Source organism: Microcaecilia unicolor, chromosome 5 (genome assembly GCF_901765095.1).
Source record: "Microcaecilia unicolor chromosome 5, aMicUni1.1, whole genome shotgun sequence".
NCBI classification, from domain to species: Eukaryota; Metazoa; Chordata; class Amphibia; order Gymnophiona; family Siphonopidae; genus Microcaecilia; species Microcaecilia unicolor.
In genome coordinates, this window is record NC_044035.1 from 363633158 (window position 1) to 363657005 (window position 23848).

Below are 23848 nucleotides of genomic sequence, written 5' to 3' on the forward strand. Positions count from 1 at the left end.
GCGCCTTCTTCACTGACGCTGCGCCTTCGCTGCCGGACGGAGGTAAATTTAAAAGGGATCTTGGGGGGGATGGAGAAGAGGGCGGGCAGTTGGGACATGGGAGAGGGCGAGGTAAGCATGGCGCGGCTGCTGTGCTTACCTCGCTTACCGTGTTGGCATGGCCCTGGATGGAAAGCATTGATAAAGAAGGATAAAAGAGATAGGAAGAGAAGGTTGTTGCAGAGGCAAAATCTGACAGTAACAAGTTTGTCCTGATATTCCCTTTTCTCTTTCTCTATCAATGCTTTGCATCTAGCTTGCCAGTGCTCATGTTGCTTCTTTTCTTCATTTGGATTTTAGTTGAGTCACTAGACGTCTCTCTGATCCTTAAGGGAGCAGCTTCCTAAAAGTCTCTACAGTGGACAAATATAGGGGGAAAATCTTTTGTCTGCGTTAAACAGACGCAATATAAAAAAAGTGAGAAAAATTGAATGTCATGAGCCTGTGAACAGGCAGCTCAAAGGTTCGTTATGGATGCAGAAAACTTAGATGTTGGAACACCTGCATAAATGGGAAGCTGAGAACACACATATGTTGCTTCATTACAAACCACAGAACACAACTTGCCTTTAAAAATCGGTTTTGTGTAACTTCAGTCAGATGCAGTAATGAAGATGTACCTTAGGTGAAAAAAGCATTAAAGCGCTGAGGACTTCAGGAGAGATTTACGTGAGTTAGGTTTTCAGTTAGCTGGCCTGTGTTTTCCATTTTGTTTGGCCTTTTGGACAACATAATTACAGGGTATGACTGTTCTTTCCATTTGAGCTTCAGGACAGGATGATGGTCATGCATGAACTGACCTGTAACCTGATATATTTCAGATCAGAGATGGACTCATCCGATTGAGTCAGAGGATTCTGGGGCCCTGCACGATTGTCCAGGGGGCACTGGAACACATCATCCATGGAACTCCTCCAGACTTTTACCATAACACCATCAGCTTCATTAAGGTACGTTCGTTGAAAGGAGCAGCAGGAGAACTGTTGCAGAACTGGTTTGATGTAGCTGGAAATATTGATCTGGCTGGGCTTCCGTTTGGGTCCTGAGTATAGTATTATTCATTTTTTCTAAAGGACGCAGAATTATGCCTGTCCACCCTATTGACTCTTCTTCTGTATCCTTGATCATGATCAAACTGCTCAAATTGGCATAAAATTCAAATGTCCTTTTTTACATGAGGACTTTGCAGCAGTTCCCAAAGTGAAAGAACAAATCCCACAGGTAATACATCCCTCTTTTGTGCAGCTACTTTCATCATGAGACAAAACCTGTGTAAATTTGATAATGTCATTTCTTCCCCTGACATAAACACAAGGCCTGTAAATGCTGTTTCACATGAACTGTACAACAGTGACCATGTTTTCAGCCATGTTTATAGACAGCAAAGTTGCATAACTAAAGGAGGGGAGAATTGTGAAAATGTAGCCAACAGGTCAGTAAGAGACTCCAGACTCCGTCCCTTCTGCCTCACATCACCTTATGCCTGGAACAGACTCCCCGAGCCCATACGCCATGCGCCCTCCCTGCCCATCTTTAAGTCCTTACTTAAAACCAGGGGCGTATCTGCGTGGGGCCTCAGGGGCCTGGGCCCCCGCAGATTTTGCCCTGGACCCCCCTACCGCCATCAACTCTCCCCCGCTGCCGTTCTTACTTTTGCTGGCGGGGACCCCAACCCCCGCCAGCCGAGGTGTGCTTCCACCTGCCGCTGCCGTAAAAACATCTTCTTCAGCCAGAGGGGGACCCCAAACCCCCGCCAGCCGCCCCGCGGTGTTTAAAATTCATCTTCGGCCTCCGTGGCCGTGCTGCTGTGATAGGCGCTGTTGAAATCCACTTTGGAGTCTGACGTCGCAGCACGTACAACGTACAACGACGTCAGACTCCGAAGTGGATTTCAACAGCGCCTATCACAGCAGCACGGCCACGGAGGCCGAAGATGAATTTTAAACACCGCGGGGCGGCTGGCGTGGGTTTGGGGTCCCCGCCGGCTGAAGAGATGTTTTTACGGCAGCGGCAGGTGGAAGCACACCTCGGCTGGCGGGGGTTGGGGTCCCCCGCCAGCAAAAGTAAGAACGGCAGCGGGGGAGGGTTGGCGGCGGGAGGGGGGTGGAGAGAGTCATTGGTGGCGGTGGGGGCTCGGCGGTGGGGGGGAGCGGCGGAGGCGGGGGGGGGGGGCTAAAATGTGCCCCCTCCCTCTGGCTCTGGCCCCCCCTACCGCCGGAGTCCAGATACGCCCCTGCTTAAAACCCATCTCTTCTCCCTTGCTTTTGGCGCCTAACCACCTTCCCCATTCATGATACACTGACTACACTGACTACATAGTTTGTTACCTTTAGATTGTAAGCTCTCTTGAGCAGGGACTGTCCTTCCCCATGTTTTAACTTGTACAGCGCTGCGTAACCCTGGTAGCGCTATAGAAATGCTAAGTAGTAGTAGTAAGAGCTTTTTCCTCAATATAGCTTTAAAGTAAATTGGACAGATCACTGGGTCAGGACCATGCCAAGCAAGAATTGTGCCTTGTGCAATACGTCCCATGACATCCCCGTGCTGTTCTTCCATTATGCCTAATGCAGGCGCACCATGACATCCAGGATGCCTCACGAACCAGGAGTGCATCATATTGAATAGACATGTGACATAGAACACTGCCCCTCACCCTTAAGAAAAGGTTCCCTGTAACTAGCCCGGTCCACCTTAAGAGTATTTATCCCGAGGAAGTGAGCCAGGAGGGTCAGAGTTAGTACTAGGGAGTTTTAAAAAACAGGGCCAGGTTAAGGGTAAGGAGGCCCAGGGAAGGAAGAACTGAAGCCCAATCCTATGACTTTACAGGATACGTTTAGCTGCTGTAACCTGGTGAGGTAAGGCAACTTTGCTTCTTATTGAGGCTTACAAGTCATTTATTTATTTATTTGCTACATTTGTATCCCACATTTTCCCACCTCTTTACAGGCTCAATGTGGCTTACAATAAGCCATAATGGTGATCACCATTTCCGGAATGAGAATTACAGAATGTAGATGTATTTCAAGAACAGAAAAGTAGTACAACTTAGAGAAAATATATATACAATTCGTTTTAGTAATTTAGGAACAAGGGTAATGTGTAACGTTCAAATGACAATGTGATAAAGAAACCAATAAAAAATAGTTCAGTGTTAACTTGTTCTAGTAAGAGTTTGATGTCAGTTCATTTGAGAAGGATCCTTATGATGGGTATCCTTGAACAGGTTAGTCTTTAGTAGTTTCCGGAAGGTTGCCAAATCATGCGTTGTTTTTATAGCCCTTGGTAATGTATTCCATAGTTGCGTGCAAATGTAGAAAAAACTAGTTGCATATACAGATTTATATTTAAGTCCTTTGCAGTTGGGGTAGTGGAGATTCAAGAATGTACGTGAAGCTCTTTTTGTATTCCTTGTTCGTAAGTCTATAAGGTCTGACATATATACTGGGGCCTTACCATAAATAGTTTTATGAACCAGGGTACAGGTCTTGAAAGTAAAAACTTGCATCAGGCGTGGATGCTGTTTAAAAACACCATCCTGGAGGTTCAGGACAAATATATTCCACGTATTAGAAAAAAGGGAAAAAAGACTAAACGTCAGCCGGCGTGGCTAAACAGTAAGATAAAGGAAATCATTAGAGCCAAAAAACAATCCTTCAGAAAGTGGAGAAGAGAACCAACTGAAAGTAACAGGATAGATCATAAGGAATGCAAGCCAAATGCAAAGCGGAGATAAGGAGGGCAAAAAAGGACTTTGAGAAGAAATTAGCGTTGGAAGCAAAAATACATAGTAAAAATTTTTTAGATACATTAAAAGCAGGAAACCGGCCAAAGAGTCGGTTGGGCCGCTGGACGAAAATGGTGTTAAAGGGGCGATCAAGGAGGACAAAGCCGTAGCGGAGAAATTAAATGAATTCTTTGCTTCGGTCTTCACCGAGGAGGATTTGGGGGAGACACCGGTGCCGGAAAGAATATTTGAAGCGGGGGAGTCTGAGAAACTAAACCAAATTCTCTGTAACCTTGGAGGATGTAATGGGTCAGTTCAGCAAGCTGAAGAGTAGTAAATCACCGGGACCTGATGGTATTCATCCCAGAGTATTAATAGAACTAAAAAATGAACTTGCGGAGCTACTGTTAGAAATATGCAATCTGTCCCTAAAATCGAGTGTAGTACCGGAAGACTGGAGGGTAGCCAATGTTACTCCGATTTTTAAGAAGGGTTCCAGAGGAGATCCGGGAAATTATAGACCGGTGAGTCTGACGTCGGTGCCGGGCAAGATGGTGGAGGCTATTATTAAGAATAAAATTGCAGAGCATATACAAAACATGGACTGATGAGACAAAGTCAGCACGGATTTAGTGAAGGGAAGTCTTGCCTCACCAATCTAATGCATTTTTTTGAGGGGGTAAGCAAACATGTGGACAATGGGGAGCCGGTTGATATTGTATATCTGGATTTTCAGAAGGCGTTTGACAAAGTGCCGCACGAAAGACTCCTGAAGAAATTGCAGAGTCATGGAATCGGAGGTAGGGTATTATTATGGATTAAGAACTGGTTGAAAGATAGGAAGCAGAGAGTAGGATTGCGTGGCCAGTATTCTCAGTGGAGGAGGGTAGTTAGTGGGGTCCCGCAGGGGTCTGTGCTGGGTCCGTTGCTTTTTAATGTATTTATAAATGACCTAGAGATGGGAATAACTAGTGAGGTAATTAAATTCGCCGATGACACAAAATTATTCAGGGTCGTCAAGTCGCAGGAGGAATGTGAACGATTACAGGAGGACCTTGCGAGACTGGGAGAATGGGCGTGCAAGTGGCAGATGAAGTTCAATGTTGACAAGTGCAAAGTGATGCATGTGGGTAAGAGGAACCCGAATTATAGCTACGTCTTGCAAGGTTCCGCGTTAGGAGTTACGGATCAAGAAAGGGATCTGGGTGTCGTCGTCGATGATACGCTGAAACCTTCTGCTCAGTGTGCTGCTGCGGCTAGGAAAGCGAATAGAATGTTGGGTGTTATTAGGAAGGGTATGGAGTCCAGGTGTGCGGATGTTATAATGCCGTTGTATCGCTCCATGGTGCGACCGCACCTGGAGTATTGTGTTCAGTACTGGTCTCCGTATCTCAAAAAAGATATAGTAGAATTGGAAAAGGTACAGCGAAGGGCGACGAAAATGATAGTGGGATGGGACGACTTTCCTACGAAGAGAGGCTGAGAAGGCTAGGGCTTTTTCAGCTTGGAGAAGAGACGGCTGAGGGGAGATATGATAGAAGTGTATAAAATAATGAGTGGAATGGATCGGGTGGATGTGAAGCGACTGTTCACGCTATCCAAAAATACTAGGACTAGAGGGCATGAGTTGAAGCTACAGTGTGGTAAATTTAAAACGAATCGGAGAAAATTTTTCTTCACCCAACGTGTAATTAGACTCTGGAATTCGTTGCCGGAGAACGTGGTACGGGCGGTTAGCTTGACGGAGTTTAAAAAGGGGTTAGATAGATTCCTAAAGGACAAGTCCATAGACCGCTATTAAATGGACTTGGAAAAATTCCGCATTTTTAGGTATAACTTGTCTGGAATGTTTTACGTTTGGGGAGCGTGCCAGGTGCCCTTGACCTGGATTGGCCACTGTCGGTGACAGGATGCTGGGCTAGATGGACCTTTGGTCTTTCCCAGTATGGCACTACTTATGTACTTATGTAAAACGCCATCCTACAATTCTAGGCAGTTTACAGTAAATATACGTAATAAAACTACATAATTAAAGAAGTGGTATAATCTCATTAAAAGCAAAGTGTTGGGTTCTAGATCTGAAGGAAGGTAGATGTTTTCTCAATGGCATCAGGACGAAGGTTGCAGAGGAAGGATGGAGGAAAAGAGTCTGAATGTGAGTAGGATCCTGTCTGAAATGTGATCTGATGAAGAAAGTACGATTTAGGAATATTATAATGCCTTTGTATCGCTCCATAGTGTGTCCGCACCTTGAGTATTACATTCAGTTCTGGTTGTATCTCAAAAACATATAGCAAAATTAGAAAAGGTTCAAAGAAGAGTGGCCAAAATGATAAAGGGGATGGAACTCCTCTCATATGAGGAAAGGCTAAAGAGGTTAGGGCTCTTCAGCTTGGAAAAGAGATGGATGAGGGGAGATATGATTGAGGTCTACATAATTCTGAGTGGTGTAGAACGAGTAGAAGTAAGGGCGACGAAAATGATAGTGGGGATGGGACAACTTTCCTATGAAGAGAGGCTGAGAAGGCTAGGGCTTTTCAGCTTGGAGAAGAGACGGCTGAGGGGAGATATGATAGAAGTGTATAAAATAATGAGTGGAATGGATCGGGTGGATGTGAAGCGACTGTTCACGCTATCCAAAAATACTAGGACTAGAGGGCATGAGTTGAAGCTACAGTGTGGTAAATTTAAAACGAATCGGAGAAAATTTTTCTTCACCCAACGTGTAATTAGACTCTGGAATTCGTTGCCGGAGAACGTGGTACGGGCGGTTAGCTTGACGGAGTTTAAAAAGGGGTTAGATAGATTCCTAAAGGACAAGTCCATAGACCGCTATTAAATGGACTTGAAAAATTCCGCATTTTTAGGTATAACTTGTCTGGAATGTTTTTACGTTTGAGGAGCGTGCCAGGTGCCCTTGACCTGGATTGGCCACTGTCGGTGACAGGATGCTGGGGCTAGATGGACCTTTGGTCTTTCCCAGTATGGCACTACTTATGTACTTATGTACTTGTTCCAAAGTAAAAAGATGTTATGTTCTTACTCCCCTCCCCTCTCAGTCCAACTTACCACAGCTTCTAGAGGAAGATCATTCACGAATGGCTTTTTATAGCAAGTCCAACAATGTGGAATGATCTCCCTCTAGAATTACATTAGATAACTTCTTTGATCACGTTTAAGAGGCAGCTAGATGGGTATGAACTAGGAATAGCGCATTTTACTTCATGGCTCCTGCACTCTGGAATCCTCAGGCTTGAAAATCTTATACTACTTTTCACTCTTTATTAAAGACACATTTATATTGGTATTTTGCAATTATTAACTACATTAAGAATTTTTTCCCCAGTTACGGGTCCCGGCTTTGACGTACAGTGGGTTCAATGAGTGGTTCTCTGTTCTCTATTAGTACAAGTGATCTTATTCTATCATTTTATGTTTTGTTTTAATTTCTTTTAAGCATGATTTTTATTGATAAGTGCTTTGACTTGTTGGACAAAAGAAGCCGTATATCAAATTAAATAACGAGAACGGATATGTTTGCCATATTTTTAGCCTCGATTCAGTCGTAGTCGAAAGTGATTGGATGTTAGGGGACAGAAAGAGTGGATAGATCATGAGGATGTTAATTCTCAAATAACAAATAGAATCATGTGCTCAAGACAAGGAAAATTCTCCGACCCAATCCCTCTGAAGGGACACCTGCAACGGAAGGGCCACTGATTTCTGCATATTAAGTATAAATCCTGAGTAAAGCCAAACTCATCTAACAACACTAATAGCCTATGCAAAGAGGACTGATATCGTCTGCAAAACCCAAAACCTTCACACTGGAGGCTGCCACAGTTACTTCCACAAATATCTGGATCTTTCAGTATTGTGTGGAGGAGGGACTGTAAGTATAACAGAAAAGGAAGGGGAAAGGGGGCAACCCTGGCACATGCCCCATATAATGGGAAAGGCCTCCATTCTAAAACCGTTAACCAAGAATGCAAAAGGATTTGTATATAATCCACCTGACATTCAACGTTATTTAACTGGCCAGAATGGATGCTGACCGGTTAATAGCGCCTAACCGGCTATCTGCCAATATCCCCTGCTAAATATGCCTGGTTAGCGGCTAGCAGATAGCCAGTTATATCGCCCGATATAACCAGCTGTCCGCCTATTTTTAAAGCTAGTTCAGTGTCCATATTTGGCTGCATAAAAGGAGGGAATCTTTGGCCTGTTTAAAGATAACCAGCTAAGTCTGAATATAGACTTAGCCGGTTATCTTTAAACCACCCAAAAATAAACCGGATACTCAATGCTGGTCACTGAATATTGGTTCACCACCAACCGTGGTCTGAATATCAACCCCAATGTGTCTAAGGCCTGCAAATACCCCTCCATTCCCAAATACCACAAAACCTACAAAATAAATACTGCCAGTTCACCTTATCAAAGGCCTTTTCTGCATCCAAACTGACCAGCATTGCTGGGATCTGATAGATCTTACAGTGGGCTATGGAAAGAAGGACCCTACGGACATTGACAACCGATTGGTGACTTTTGACAAATCCTAATTTTTCAGGGCTAATCAGCTGGGGAAGACAATGGACCAAGCAATCAGCTAATACCCTAGAAAGGATCTTGATGTCAACATCGATAAGAGAAATTGGTCGATATGATTCAGGGAGGGTCTGCTGGCTTGGGAATAAGGTTATTAAGGTTGCATTAGACTCAGATGGGAATACCCCATCAGATATCGCCGCTTCATAGTATGAGGTTAAAGGGCCCGCAAATCTGTGTAATAAGATTCTATAAAATTCTGGGTGAATTCATCTGGGCCAGGTGCAGTAGAGTGTTTTTTTTGTTACATTTGTACCCCGCACTTTCCCACTCATAGCAGGTTCAATGCGGCTTACATATTATATACAGGTACTTATTTGTACCTGGGGCAATGGAGGGTTAAGTGACTTGCCAGAGTCACAAGGTTTGAGAGCATTCATAGCAGATTGAATTTCTTTCGCCCATAAGGATTCTGCCTAGCCTCTCTGTGTATTCTAGACCCTGTGTGTGTTCTGCTGGTTTCCAGTTCCTGCCTTGTCCGGTAAGTCCTTGCCGGCCACCTGCACCCAGGGGCTCAACTCCTGAGGACGGTGGTCAAGTGCAGGTGAAGTCTAGCTGTCCCTGTCAGATTTCTGCCTTATCCCTGTGTGGGGTGGTTTTGCCTGCCACTGCCGCTCCTCGGCAGTGGCCCAAGGGCTCACGATCCTAGTTCCTGCTTTTGGAAACGTGACAGCAACGTAGCGTGATCCATGCCACGTTTTTACAACCTGCATCAACAATCTACCAGGCTGATCTACCAGGCCATAACGAAAAATTTGTATATATGGGAAAAAAATCATGATTGGTCCTTGAATATATCAGACCATTTCAGGCTGTTTCAGTGGCCATAAGAGCTTCTTTAGCCGCTGGAGATGGATGGGATATCTACAGCTGCTAAGCTTTCTACAATGATTTTCCAACAATAAAATACCTTAAGATAGCGAGGGTGAAACTTGCTGCTGTATGTAAGATTATGTCGCTCTTAATACCACTTCCAGATTTTCTCAAAATAGTACAGGATTGGAGATTATTAATTATATAAGTACATAAGTACATAAGTATTGCCATACTGGGAAAGACCAAAGGTCCATCAAGCCCAATATCCTGTTTCCAACAATTGCCAACCCAGGTCACAAATACCCGGCAAGATCCCAAAAATGTACAACACATTTTATACTGCTTATCCCAGAAATAGTGGATTTTCCCCATTTAATAACGGTCTATGGACTTTTCCTTTAGGAAGCCGTCCAAACCTTCTTAAAACTCCGCTAAGCTAACTGCCTTTACCACATTCTCTGGCAATGAATTCCAGAGTTTAATTACATGCTGAGTGAAGAAACATTTTCTCCAATTCGTTTTAAATTTACTACATTGTAGCTTCATCGCATGCCCCCTAGTCCAAGTATTTTTGGAAAGTGTGAACAGATGCTTCACATCTACCTGTTCAACTCCACTCATTATTTTATAGACCTCTATCATATCTCCCCTCAGCCGCCTTTTCTCCAAGCTGAAGAGCCCTAGCCGCTTTAGCGTTTCCTCATAGGGAAGTCGTCCCATCCACTTTATCATTTTTGTCGCCCTTCTCTGCACCTTTTCTAATTCCACTATATCTTTTTTGAGATGCGGGGACCAGAATTTAACACATTATTCGAGGTGCGGTCGCACCATGGAGCGATACAAAGGCATTATAGCACCCTCATTTTTGTTTTCCATTCCTTTCCTAATAATACCTAACATTGTATTTGCTTTCTTAGCCACAGCAGCACACTGAGCAGAAGGTTTCAACGTATCATCGAGAACGACATCTAGATCCCTTTCTTGTCCAATGACTCCTAATGTGGAACCTTGCATGACGTAGCTATAATTCGGGTTCCTCTTTCCCACATGCATCACTTTGCACTTGCTCACATTAAACGTCATCTGTCATTTAGACGCCCAGTCTCCCAGTCTTGTAAGGTCCTCTTGTAATTTTTCACAATCCTCTCGCGATTTAACGACTTTGAATAACTGTGTCATCAGCCAAATTTAATTACCTCACTAGTTACTCCCATTTCTAGGTCATTTATAAATATGTTAAAAAGCAGCGGTCCCAGCACAGAGCCCTGGGGAACTCCACTAACTACCCTTCTCCATTGAGAGTACTGTCCATTTAAACCTACTCTCTGTTTTCTATCTTTTAACCAGTTTTTAATCCACAATAGAATACTACCTCCTATCCCATGACTCTCCAATTTCATCTGGAGTCTTCCATGAGGTACTTTGTCAAACGCCTTCTGAAAATCCAGATATACAATATCAACCGGCTCACCTTTATCCACATGTTTGTTCACCACCTTCAAAGAAATGTAGTAGATTGGTGAGGCAAGATTTCCCTTCACTAAATCCATGTTGACTTTGTCTCATTAATCCATGCTTTTGAATATGCTCTGTAATTTTGTTCTTAATAATAGTCTCTACCATTTTGCCCGGCACCGACATCAGATTCACCGGTCTATAATTTCCTGGATCTCCTCTGGAACCTTTTTAAAAAATCGGCGTTACATTGGCCACCCTCCAATCTTCCAGTACCACGCTGCTGCTATAACTAATACTACTACTACCTCTTATTTCTATAGTGCGACTTAGACTAATTTTACTACTGGTTACTACTACTACTGAAGGAAAAGTCCATTGAACATTATTAATTAAAATTCTTGTTTTTGTTTTTGGGTTTTGCCGGGTTCTTGAGGCCTGGATTGGCCACTGTCGGAGACAGGATGCTGGGCTTGATGGACCCTTGGTCTTTTCCCAGTATGGTGCTTATGTTCTTATGTACTACTACCTTTTATTCGATAGTGTTACTACAACACTACTACTACCTCTTATGTATATAGTGCTACTATGACTAATGCTACCAAGACAAACATGTAGGGTATAGAATTTGTTCTAGCTCAGATAATGTTCTTTCTGATCTATTTGAATCTTCATATTTTTTTTCTTGTTGTTTCTCTATGTTCTGCAGGCCAATGCTGACCTGTGCTACAGCGCTCTCTCTGTTGTCCCTGGACTGACTCCAATCCGTCCAGCTGGTGCTATGTACCTGATGGTAAGGAATAAAAGCCTTTATGATTGGAGGGTGCTGCTCCCAGACCCCTTTCCCTAGCAGACTGTAACAGGCATGCTCATGCATTCAACACAATCCTCCAGAGTTTCTCACACAGCTCATTTCCAGCCTTCTGGGGTAAATCTCCCTCAAATTCTATATAGGGTACTCAGAAGTGCATGCACAAATTTGGGCACCCAATTAATTAAATAACAAGCCAGTTAGCGCTGATAATGAGCTCTAAGTATCTGTGCTAATTTACATACACTCCAAAAAGGGGTGGGGGCATTCCTGAAATGTATGTGCCCTGTCATAGAATAAGGGGCATCGAGAATTTACAGCGGAGTTCAGTTGGTATAAATCCTTGCAGCTACAGTAGTTGCAGGTCTCAACGCTAAGCATGCCTAAATTTTAACGCCATTGATAGAATTTGGTCCTCTGTGTCCTTTCATATACCAACCCCCAAACCTTGGAGTCTCATACAATTACCCAGCCCTCTCTGTATAATGCCACGGTGAGTCAGACAAGGCGATTATGCCCAGCGTCCTGTTACTGACAGTAGCTAGTCCAGGTCACAGATACCCAGCAGATGCCAAAATGTAGATCTATTGATTTTAAAACATAAAATGCAAAATTTAATAATTACCATCCAGTGCAGTGTACAAAAATACATTCAGAATCATATTCATAAGTAATACACAATGCATAAAAAGCTCTAGTAAATATAAAATGCCACCACATGATCTCTAGATGCCCTCTCCACATTGAACAACTCTATTGTAACGCCACCAAAATGTCATTTCAAAGCCACTTTGATCCGAAATTTGTTTGGGGATAAAAAAAAACGCATAAATAATAAATAAAGCTTTAGTAAACAAAAAAAAGCTTTAACTTGCTTTCTAATCTGCAGCATATCAGGGTTCGGGAAGCACATTCCAGAGTCTGAAACTCAGAACAGAAAAAGCCATTCTGGGGTGGAGACTATTTTAGTCACCTTCAGCAAAGGGAGCTTTGATTGATTTGCACCATTAGAATGAAGGCAATGCACAGCTGATACTACTAATAATCATTTCTATAGCACTACTAGACATACGCAACACTGACACATTACATGCAGGTACTTTCTCTGCTCCTAGAGGGCAGCAACTGTACACATTATATGCAGGTACTTTCTCTGCCCCTAGAGGGCAGCGCTGTACACATTATATGCAGGTACTTTTCTCTGCCCCTAGAGGGCAGCGCTGTACACATTATATGCAGGTACTTTCTCTGCCCCTAGAGGGCAGCGCTGTACAATTATATCAGGTACTTCTCTGCCCCTAGAGGGCAGCACTGTACACATTACATGCAGGTACTTTCCCTGTCCCTAGAGGGCAGCACTGTACACATATATGCAGGTACTTTCTCTGTCCCTAGAGGGAAACACTGTACACATTATATGCAGGTACTTTCTCTGTCCCTAGAGGGCAGCACTGTACACATTATATGCAGGTACTTTTCTCTGTCCCTAGAGGGCAGCGCTCTACACATATATGCAGGTACTTTCTCTGTCCCTAGAGGGCAGCGCTGTATACATTATACACAGGTACTTTCTCTGTCCCTAGAGGGCAACACTGTACACATTACATGCAGGTACTTTCTCTGTCCCTAGAGGGCAGCGCTGTATACATTATACGCAGGTACTTTCTCTGTCCCTAGAGGGCACACTATTCACAAATATTCAGGTACAGCACTGCGCTTGGTGAGGCGCTGGCCATTTTGCAGATAGCGACCCGGAGAAGCAGAAGTGAATGGACATTGCTGCTACTTCCAACCTACCAGGCATGGGGGTATGGGGGGGCAGCCAGCACTAAGCCACCAGGGCCAGCTTCGGGGGGTCCAGGCCAGGCCAGGGGTCCCACTGGACCACCAGGGTTTTTCTAGTGGAGAAAGGGGGTTGGGCTGATGCTTTAGAGGGGGTCCATTACACCACCAGGCATAAAGTCCAAAAACTGTCATAAGGTGACAGAAGGATGTTTTTTCCTCTCAAAAACATCCAAGTTGTGATTTTTGACACCCCTGGTTTGAGACGTTTTGCTCCACAGTTTGTCCAAATTTCAAGGAGGAGTGTTGGGGGGGGGGGGGGGGGGTTTTGGGTACCACCAAATGATAGATGTTTTTGTGCAATAATGGAACAAGATGAAAACGTCTAGGGCCAAAATTAAGATGTTTTAGCTAGATCCATTTCAGTCACAACTAACTGACGAAAAGGTGCCCTATATGACCACTGGAGGTATTAAGGCACAACCTCCCTTTACTTCCCCAGTGGTCACTGACCTCCTAAGATGTGACTGTACATACCAGCTTCAGATTTGATGGCCAATCCTATTAGATCAGCAGGCAGGTCCCAGGAGTAGCCTAGTGGTCAGTGCAGTGGACTGTAGAGAAGGGAATCCAGACCATATCCCACTCTAACTGCTATGCTTGTAGAAATGCGAGTCCTGCAAAATACCCTAAATATCTACTGTACCTACATATAGGTAAGCTTGAGAGCTATTGTAGTGGTGTACAGTGAGGTACAGTAGGTCTTTTTCAGCTCGTAGAGGGCTCACCATACAATATAAAGGGGTTATGGTGAGGTGTGTACCTGGGAGTTTGTATATGAAGTCCACTGCAGTTCCCCCTAGGCTGCCCCACTGCTCTACTGGGTTGTCTGTGTGGTCAGTCTACTAAGACTGAAAGCCTAGACATCCCAATGGCTGTGTTTTAGGCGCTTTTCTCTTGGACATTTTATTTTCCAAAATGGTCCCAAAATAAAAGATACACTGAGTGTAAAATGTCTAGGAAACAGGTGATTTTGAACCAAAAGATAGACGTTTTCAGCTTCCAAAACGGCTGTGTTGACCACTCAATTTCTCACAACCCACATGTGATTTAACAACTTTGAATAATTGGTGTCGTCTGCAAAATAAATAAATGTAACCTGGGTCTCCACCACCAGCTCAATCTCTCAGGGTCAGAGCATCCCGCAGACTCAGGTCAGCAACAGAAGCGCTTCTTTTCGCCTTCAGTCTCACCAATACATATAGTCAAAGATGTCGTCATTCGAGCTTGGAGTGGGTTAATGGCCAAAGTAGAGATCCAGAGCAATTGTGTGACTAGTTGAGGCCAGTGACAATCCTAGGTTGGCTGCCACCCCGGGGTGGATCGCTGATGCGCACCCCCCTGGCACATCAACCCCCCCACCCTCCCCGGGTGCATTTTTAGCTGCTGGGAGCAGCCGCACGGCTCTGGGCTCTGCTGGCTCCCTGCTCCCTCTGCCCCAGAACAGGAAGTAACCTGTTCCGGGGCAGAGGGAGCAGGGAACCAGCGGAGTCGACAGGCGTGTGGCTGCTCTCTGCACCCCTCCAGCAGCGTGCACCTGGGGCGGACCGCCCCCACTGTCCTGCCCTTGCTACGCCACTGGTTGAGGCTTCTCAAGGTATTCTGTCAGTCCGGGGGAGCAAACATCCTCACTCCCCACCCCAAGAACCACACGGCACGCCAAGGATTTTATTTGATACAACTCAACTTTACTGAACTTCTCTGCAACAGGTAGTGCAACCATTTATAACTCTATCTGTACTGTAGCATAAGAACAAAAGAATTACCATACTGGGACAGACCAAAGGTCCATCAAGCCAGTATCCTATTTCCAACAGAGGCCAATCTAGGTTACAAGTATCTGGAAAGATCCCAAAACAGTACAATACATTTTATGCTGCTCATCCTATAAATAAGCAGTGTATTTTCCCCAGGTCCATCTTAATAATGGCTTATGGACTTTCTTTTAGAAAATTATCCACACCTTTTGTTTAAACCTCATTAAACTAACTGCTTTTACCACATTCTCTGGCAACAAATTCCAGAGTTTAATTACACGTGAGTGAAGAAATATTTTCTCCAATTTGTTTTAAATTTACTACTTTCTAGCTTCTTTGTGTGCCCCCAAGTCCTGTTAGTGTTGCTATGTACCTGTGTGTTAACTCCCACACATGCTACATAGAGAAATGCAATATAAAATGACCCCTAAAGTATTCTACAAATGCATTCTGGAGAAGGCTGATTGAACGAGTAATGCATGTACTAAGTTAATCCATTTACAATGTTGCTGACCTTTATTTCTGTATAATTTAAAAGGGAATGATCTTATAAGAAAGATGAACAGCAGGAGCAAATTTCAGAGGGCAGGAAAGACAGACTGACTCAATAATTATTACATGAATTCTCTTCCCCATTCGATTTCTTATGCTGCAGGTTGGGATTGCAATGGAATATTTCCCCGAGTTTGAGAATGATATCGAATTTACAGAGCGGCTGATCTCAGAACAGTCAGTCTTCTGTCTTCCTGCAACGGTAACTTGCTGTTCAGACATAGTTTCTTAAAGGAAATGTCTTACATTTCTGGAGCACCATTTATGCAAATTTAATGCAAAATATTTTGCAAGTTCTACTGCACATAGCGTAAACATTACTTTCTTACACAGTATCAACGATTTCCATGTTGTTCCTGTTGGATTATTTGTAGTAATAATTAGCAGATTTTATACACACAGCTTCAGCTTTAGAAATGTTAATTTCTTTTCTTCATCTCTCTCATACACCCCAGAATATTCACTGCTGATTCACTTTAAAGTTGAAGTAACAAAACATCTGTTTTACCTCACAGTTTGTAGTTAGATTATATTCAGACAGGCTTATATATACATAATACTATACATTTGGATTATCAGCTCTGTTCCATGTGCTTAGATGGTAATGGATGCTCACACCATGAATTTTCTCAGGTAGGAAAGATCATGAGCTCCATGTGCTGTCCTGACCCCCACAGGAGTTGCATGGGTGTGACCTCTCTAGGTAATTCACATCAGAGGTCACAGAGTAATCACAGAGAAAAACAATTTCTGACAGGCAATGCATGTAAAATACAATACATTCCAACAAACCCCTTCTCATGCATAACTGTCATGCAATTATTAATTCACACAAAGTCCAAGCTTTATACGCAGATTCTCAAAACGTTCTCTGGGTAACGGTTTGGTCATGATGTCAGCTGTCATCTCACTGGTGTGACAATAGTGTAGAACTGATGACCCCTTCTTTCGCCAACTCTCGCACGTTGTGGTATTTCGGTTGCGATGTGCTTGGTGCGTGACTGAACCTTGTCATTCTGTGACAGTCGGATGCAGCTCTGATTATCTTCCATTATCTGGATTGGTCTCTGTTCAGCTATTCCAAAATCCAGCAAAGTTTTTCAATCCACATCAGTTCTCTGCATGCTTCTGATACGGCCACATATTCAGCTTCTGTAGAAGACAGACTCACAATACTTTGTTTATGACTGGCCCAAGAAATTTGTACATTTCCATACATAACACATATCCACTTGTGGATTTATAATCAGAATGATCCCCTGCCCAATCTGAATCACAGTAACATATTAGTTTTGGATTACTATTGGCTGAAATCTTTAATTTACAATCAATGGTACCTTTTAAATACCTTACCATCCTTTAACTGCAGTCCAATCTGATTTGGTAGGTGAGCTGACCCTTCTGCTCAAAATTCCTACTGCATTTGCTATATCAGCCCTGTATGTGGTAGTTAGATATAAAAGCTTACCTATGGCTGATCTATATTGGATGTTATCTGGTAAGGTTCTCTTACTGTTTCATCCTTCAGAAAATCAGTGATCATGGGAGTGCTTACAACTTGGCATCTTGCATACCTAAACTTTCAATAAGCTCATTTATTTTCTGCTTCTGGCTTAGAAGATAAGAACCATCATTTTGTTTCTCAATTTCTATACCAAGATAGTATGACACATTTACCAAGTTCTTTTATCTCAACATCAGGTTTAAATATTTTACAATGTCCTTGTACTCTTGCTCACTTTCGCTTGCAATGAGCAGATCATCACCAAAAGCTAAAATGTATGGCATATTGTCCATTCTGCACCTAGTGTAAAAGCATTTATCTGCTTCACCTTGCTTAAATCCTAAATTTGTCAATATTTCATGCAATTTGTCATTCCAACATTTTGCACTTTGCTTTAATCCATAAGACCTTTGTTTAATTTACACACTAGCTGTCTTTGTTTTGTATTATGAAACCTGTTTGGCTGTTCCATATACAAGTCTTCAGTTATATCTCCAATGAAGAAATGCTGTTTTTCACATCAATGTGGTTGACTTGCATGCCTTTTGAGACTGCAATGCTCAGAAGTGTTCTAATTGTCGTGTGTTTCACTACAGGTGCAAACACTTCATCAAAATCTTCTCCATATTTTTGAAGATATCCCTTTGCGACTAATCTGCTTTATACCTTTCCACTTTTCCTTGTGCATTCCTTTTTAACTTGAATACCCATTTGCATCCTATAGCTTTCTTGCCAGGAGGTAATTTTGTAAGAATCCAAGTATTATTTTTATGCAATGCATCAATTTCTTCTTGTGCTGCTTTATGCCATTCAGCAGCTTCTTCTGCTGGCATTTCTCAATCTCATCCCATGTTAAGGGCTCTTGAGCTTCTGCTGACTTTGTTAGGTAAGACAGTCTGGGGGGGTGGAACACCTTTGTTTTCCCTGGATGAGCGTCTGACAACAGGTGGTCTGACCTTTCTGCATCCTCTAAATCTGAGAGTCCTTCTCCAATTGATTCCCCTTCTCCAACTGTACTGTCTCCTGCAATGATCCTTTCTGAGTCTGCTTCCTCTGCCTGTTCCTCATTAGATACAGATGAGTTGCTTTCAGACATCTGCCTTGGTATGGCATTTATATACACTGGCATGTCTATTATGGTTCTAGTTTCATATTCTGGATGATAAGGCTCATCTGGGATAATCCAGCCTTTATCAACCCTTTTGTTTTCATCAAAATATGTAACATGTCTTATGCCAACAATGCCAGTTTTCAGATTCAAAATTCTATATCCTTTGTGTCCTGGAGCATAGCCAACTAAAATGCCCCTTTCTGTTGTGGAATCCAGCTTATGCCTTCTTTGCTTTGGTACATGAGCATATGCTGTACTTCCAAATGTTCTTATGTGTGACAGGTTTGGCTTCCTACCATGCCATGTCTCATGTGGTGTGCGCTCAGCGCTTTAGTTGGCATCTGTTTGTAGGTACACTGCTGTGAGAATGGCTTCCCCCCATAGTCTTTTAGGGAGATTGCTATCTGACAGCATACATCTGGTCATTTCCACAAGTGACCTAAATTTTCTCTCTGCAACAGAATTTTGCTCTGGTGTATAAGCTACTGTTGTGATATGCTGAATGCCTTCCTTGTTCTAGAAATGTGCGCATGCTTTGTGAAGTGAACTCACCACCATTGTCGGTCTGAAGAACCTTTGGTTTTCTTTCAAATTTATTGCTCACCATGGCTACGTATTTCTTCAGCATGTCTGTGACTTGACTTTTTTCTTTCAGCAAATAGGCCACACAGTATCTAGAGAAATCATCCAAGAATATTAGCACAAATCCTGTTATTTCCCAATGATGGGATATTAAACGGTCCACATAAGTCACTGTTATTAAGGTCCAGTACTTTATTACTCCTATTTCCTGTGTATGCAGGAAATGAGGGTTTCACACCTTTTTGAGTAACACAGTCTATGCATTTCTCCATTTTACCAGTATCTGCACTATCTGAATGCCAGTGGCTAGTTGCCTACTGTAAAGATCCTGGATCACCTTAAAATCACGATGTCCCAGGCGGCTGATGCAGATTTCCAGACTACATTTACCATCATTCTTCCTTACTTGCGCCAGATGTGAGGCTTCACCTGAAATGCTCAGTTTATAAACATCATTATTGCATAAAGCTTCAGCATAATTCATCATTTTTAGAGATTGTGCACTTACTGTTTCAAAATGAATCACAAATCCCTTCTTATCTAATGTAGATACACTAAGCATATTGCAACTGCTTGGGGAATATACAAGACATCACTTACAGGAATTTTCTTTAACTTCATTAGACACTTTGCATTTTAAGAATCCAATGCCTTTTGCTTGGATCTTAGCAGTCCCTGCGTTTGCAGTATTAAGAATACCTTCTTCTGGACTCATTTCCTGAAAGAAATCCTTACAATTGGTTAAATGGCATGTGCTCCCCGAATCCAAAATCCAAGTACTTTCATTTGAATTATTATTTACCATAGTCAAAGATTTTTCTGCCATTAGAAAGCCCTTATGTTTATCATTGTCTTTCATACATTTCCTGGTTGGAAAATTCTTTAGTTCCATTGGCTTAGGTGAGCTAGAGGGGGTGTTTTGTGTTTCCTTACACCATTTAGATACATGTCCCTCCTTTCCACATGAGTAGCAAATCAGCTTGCCCTTGGGTGGAGTTTTCCATAGCTCCGCCTTCCTCTGTTCTTTGCCAAGAAATTTGTTTCATTTCTCTCTGACTTGCTTTGAGAACACATCTCCTCAGAATCATCAATTATGCATTCCTGCCTCAGTTTGATGCTGCCTGTTCAAAAGATTGCCCTTCAATGGCTTCATTTACAGACCTAAAAAACATCACACTTCTTTGATAGTGAGGTAAAAGAAATGCTCTTTTCAATGCATCACACATGGGAATTCCAGAAAGTTCTAACTTTTGAAATGAAGACATAAGATGCATAATGTGATCATTACACTTACTTTATCCCTTAATTGGTTTCATTCAACTCTGCCAACAAATTGGTTGCTGTTTTGCATATGTAGTTGCATACATATTTCTCAGTTTATATAAAATTTTGTTTGCTGTATCATTTTCTTCCAGCAATATGGCTTGTTTCTCTGAGAGAGCTTCCAAAAACATGCACTTCACATAATAGTTTGCATTGTCCCATTCAGCCATATTTTCAGCTGTTCTGTTTTGGTCTAAGCATATATTTAATTTCTTTGCTTGAAGGAGACATCTGAATCTTAGTTCCCACTGCTGATAATTAAATTCAGTTAATTTAGGCACCTTGAGAGAGTAGAAAAATGGTGAATTTCCTCCCTCAGCCATTTCTTAGCCTTCTGTCTGGTGTGTGGGGGGAGAGAGAGACAGACTGAATCTTTCTTTTAAAACTTAAGAGAAAAAAGTGTGGCTTTTTTTACTGCCTGGTAATATTTCTCCCTTTTCAATTCTGGACCCTGGGCCATAACCCTTTTGTTGGATTATTTGTAGTAACTAATTAGCAGATTTTATACACACAGCTTCAGCTTTAGAAATGTTAATTTCTTTTCTTCATCTCTCTCATAGACCCAGAATAATTCACTGCTGAGTCACTTTAAAGTTGAAGTAACAAAACATCTGTTTACTCACAGTTTGTAGTTAGATTATATTCAGACAGGCTTATATAAACATAATACTATACATTTGGATTATCAGCTCTTTCCATGTGCTTAGATGGTAATGGATGCTCACACCACAGATCCTCAGCTTAGGAGAGATCATGAGCTCCATGTGCTGTGCCTAACCCCCACAGGAAGTTGCATGGGTGTGACCTCTCTAGGTAATTCACATCAGAGGTCACAGAGTAATCACAGAGAAAAACAATTTCTGACAGGCAATGCATGTAAAATACAATACATTCCAACAGTTCCTACCCTGTCCCTGGAATGCTTGACATTAGTTCTAGTAATTAAACAACTTTTTTAGCAGAACCAAATCAGACAAACTAACTAGACCTTTTCCTTTGTTAATTGCAGTGCTTTGAGTATCCTAACTACTTCCGAGTTGTGCTGACTGTTCCAGAGGAAATGATGCTCGAGGCCTGTAACCGAATCCGGGTTTTTTGTCAGCAGCATTACCTGGGTTCTGAAGGAGCACAAGAAATGGAGTGCGACAAATAGACAAGAGGAATGACCTCAGGCTCTGCCTCTCTCTTCTAGGCAAGGGATACCTACAGAGAGTGATCAAAAACCATCATGATAAATGAATGCTGGAGAAACCATTCAGCCAGATGACATCTGTGTACTGTACACTCACTCTTTGTACTGGATGCTTGCATTCTTCCCAGTGCACGAGAAAATACGTCTTTGTATTTGTTTTATTTATTTAAAATATGGTTATAAAACAGTTACTTTAATATGGAAATACAGTGCAGCATTGTTTGCCTGTTGTATCACAGCCGCTTTCTCTTCCTCACATTCTGATGCTGTTCTCTTGATCTACCACCTCACTTGTCTTCCTACAAAAACTTATCTCTCTTGCCTATCAACTCCTCATACCCTTTTTCCTGCTTCTTCTTCCATCACTCTTTCTTCCTTATGCTTGACACTATATAAGTCATAAGTACATAAGTAATGCCATACTGGGAAAAGACCAAGGGTCCATCGAGCCCACAGCATCCTGTCCACGACAGCAGCCAATCCAGGCCAAGGGCACCTGGCAAGCTTCCCAAACGCAGACAGTTACAGACCACACCGTCCTTCAAAATCCAGTATATCCCTTTGAACACTCTACCTTGGTAGAGGTTCCTTGGTGAAAGTCCTTCACACCCTTTCCAGAGAGCAGCTGATCTGTAATTCTCTTGCTGGTGTCATGGCTCTATAAGCCTTCAGATATGTACTACTCCTTCCACGATAGAAACTCGGTTGCTGGGGTTCTCTGTACTGAGGTTTCTTCTGGGACCCTCATCTGGTCCCTACTTGTTCTTTTCAGACTTGATCTTGTTAGTCTTTCTTCCCTTGCTTCTCGGTAGGAAGGATGCTGAGCTGGTTCCCAATTCCAGCTTCAACTTGTGCAAATGCAGCAGCTTTGTTGGCTCTGTTAGATGTACTCCCCCCCCCCCCCCCCCCCGGTACTCTTCCTCTTAGTTAGGTGTATTTTTTAACTGGGAAAATTAAAGCCAAGTCTGGTCTCCTGGCATTAGTGATACATTGGCTGGGGAGCAGGAGCCAAAGACAAGGCCTCTCCCTCTGAGCTTGATATTTATACCAACACAGTTTCTCTCCGAAGGGGGTCTCCTCCCACCATTGTCAATCACAGACAGGAGAGCCAGCCCTCTGATCTAGAAACTGTGAGAATATTCCAAAGTCAACATTGCAGGAAGTACTATTATTTTGTAGAATCACTAGAACTAGGAGGCCTTCCTTCCTCTCTCTGCCTTCTCAAAGTGGAGGACTTGGGACCAGGAACCGTAGCTATCAGACTAATATTCAAAACAAATGATGTGTTAGGTCAGACCAATGGTCCATCTAGCCCAGTATCCTGTTTTCCAAATAGTGGCCAAGCCAGGTCACAAGTACCTGGCAGAAACTCAAATCATGGCAACACTCCATACTACAAATCCCAGGGCAAGCAGTTGCTTCCCATGTCAGTCTCAATAACAGACTATGGATTTTTCCTCCAGGAATTTGTCCAAACCTTTTTTAAATCCAGATACGCAAACCACTGTTACTACATTCTGCAGCAAAGAGTTCCAGAGCTTAACTATACGTTGAGTGAAAACATATTTCCTCCTGTTTGTTTTAAAAGTATTTCCATTTAACTTCCTCAAGTGTCCCCTAGTCTTTTAGCTTAAGCCTGTGACTGTGCCAGCCAATATTAACCCCATTTTCCCTACAGGCAGCAGGCAGAGCTGCAACTGAGTCATTAAGTCAGCATGATCACTGAGAATATTAGGGCAGGTGTTTCCTCTCCTAGGCTCCTCATAACGTCCCACTTTTAGGCTAGTAGCAAACCCCAATTAACACAGGAGAGCAAGGTGTTGCCTTCCTATCTAATGAATGACTCATAACTTCAAATGTGCATGAGTTTCTCTCTTATCCTGTTGTGCAAGTATCTTTGTAAATAATGCCTCTCTCAACCTTGAGCATATTAAGATTCCATGTCTACAATCAATTAAGATATTCAGTGTTAAGATTAGAACAGGTTTCAGAACCATGCAGTCTGGATCAGCATGCTACAGTCCTGGTTCTGGCTTTTGAATATTTTTCATATGCATGTTATACTGAAATGTAACCTCCTACTTTGGTTTAATATCACATATCTAATTGTAAAACTTCTACTGCTATGTAATGTAAATGACGTATCATAAGTTATTGTATTTTTTTTTATTACTATGCATTAAACACACCATTTATTTTCTGTGGAAACTTTTCATTCCGCCTGGAGCTGCTGAACATTCTAATGGCCTAGATCTTTTCTCTTTAGCAGTTGATTGGATAATAGTACTTGTTAGAGATATCGATATCATGACTTGATTCTGCCGTGCTGGCATTGCTGGGGACCTGCTTTGATGCCTCCAAAAACTTGACATAATACAGCAGCTAGACTCCTTTGTGGATCTAAAACATTTCACTATATTACTCCCTGTCAATTCCCAACATCATTTTTGTTTTTACTAATGTTGAAAGATTACTCACCAGATTTCCTTTGAACATAAGACATCTCAAATTGCCCTTCGTAAATTACAATGT

The 23848-nt window shown here is 42.5% G+C and overlaps 1 protein-coding gene across 1 annotated transcript in view; it reads left to right on the top strand.

The window, feature by feature from the left end:
• TAT (tyrosine aminotransferase) overlaps positions 1–21513 on the top strand; it is an 81312-nt gene extending 59799 nt beyond the window's left edge. The window contains exons 9-12 of the mRNA XM_030204682.1: positions 861–989; positions 11352–11435; positions 15708–15806; positions 21134–21513. Of these exons, the coding sequence (XP_030060542.1) occupies positions 861–989; positions 11352–11435; positions 15708–15806; positions 21134–21277 (456 nt within the window). The 3' untranslated portion in view covers positions 21278–21513. The remainder of the gene's footprint in view (positions 1–860; positions 990–11351; positions 11436–15707; positions 15807–21133) is intronic.
• The last annotated feature ends 2335 nt before the right edge of the window (positions 21514–23848 follow it).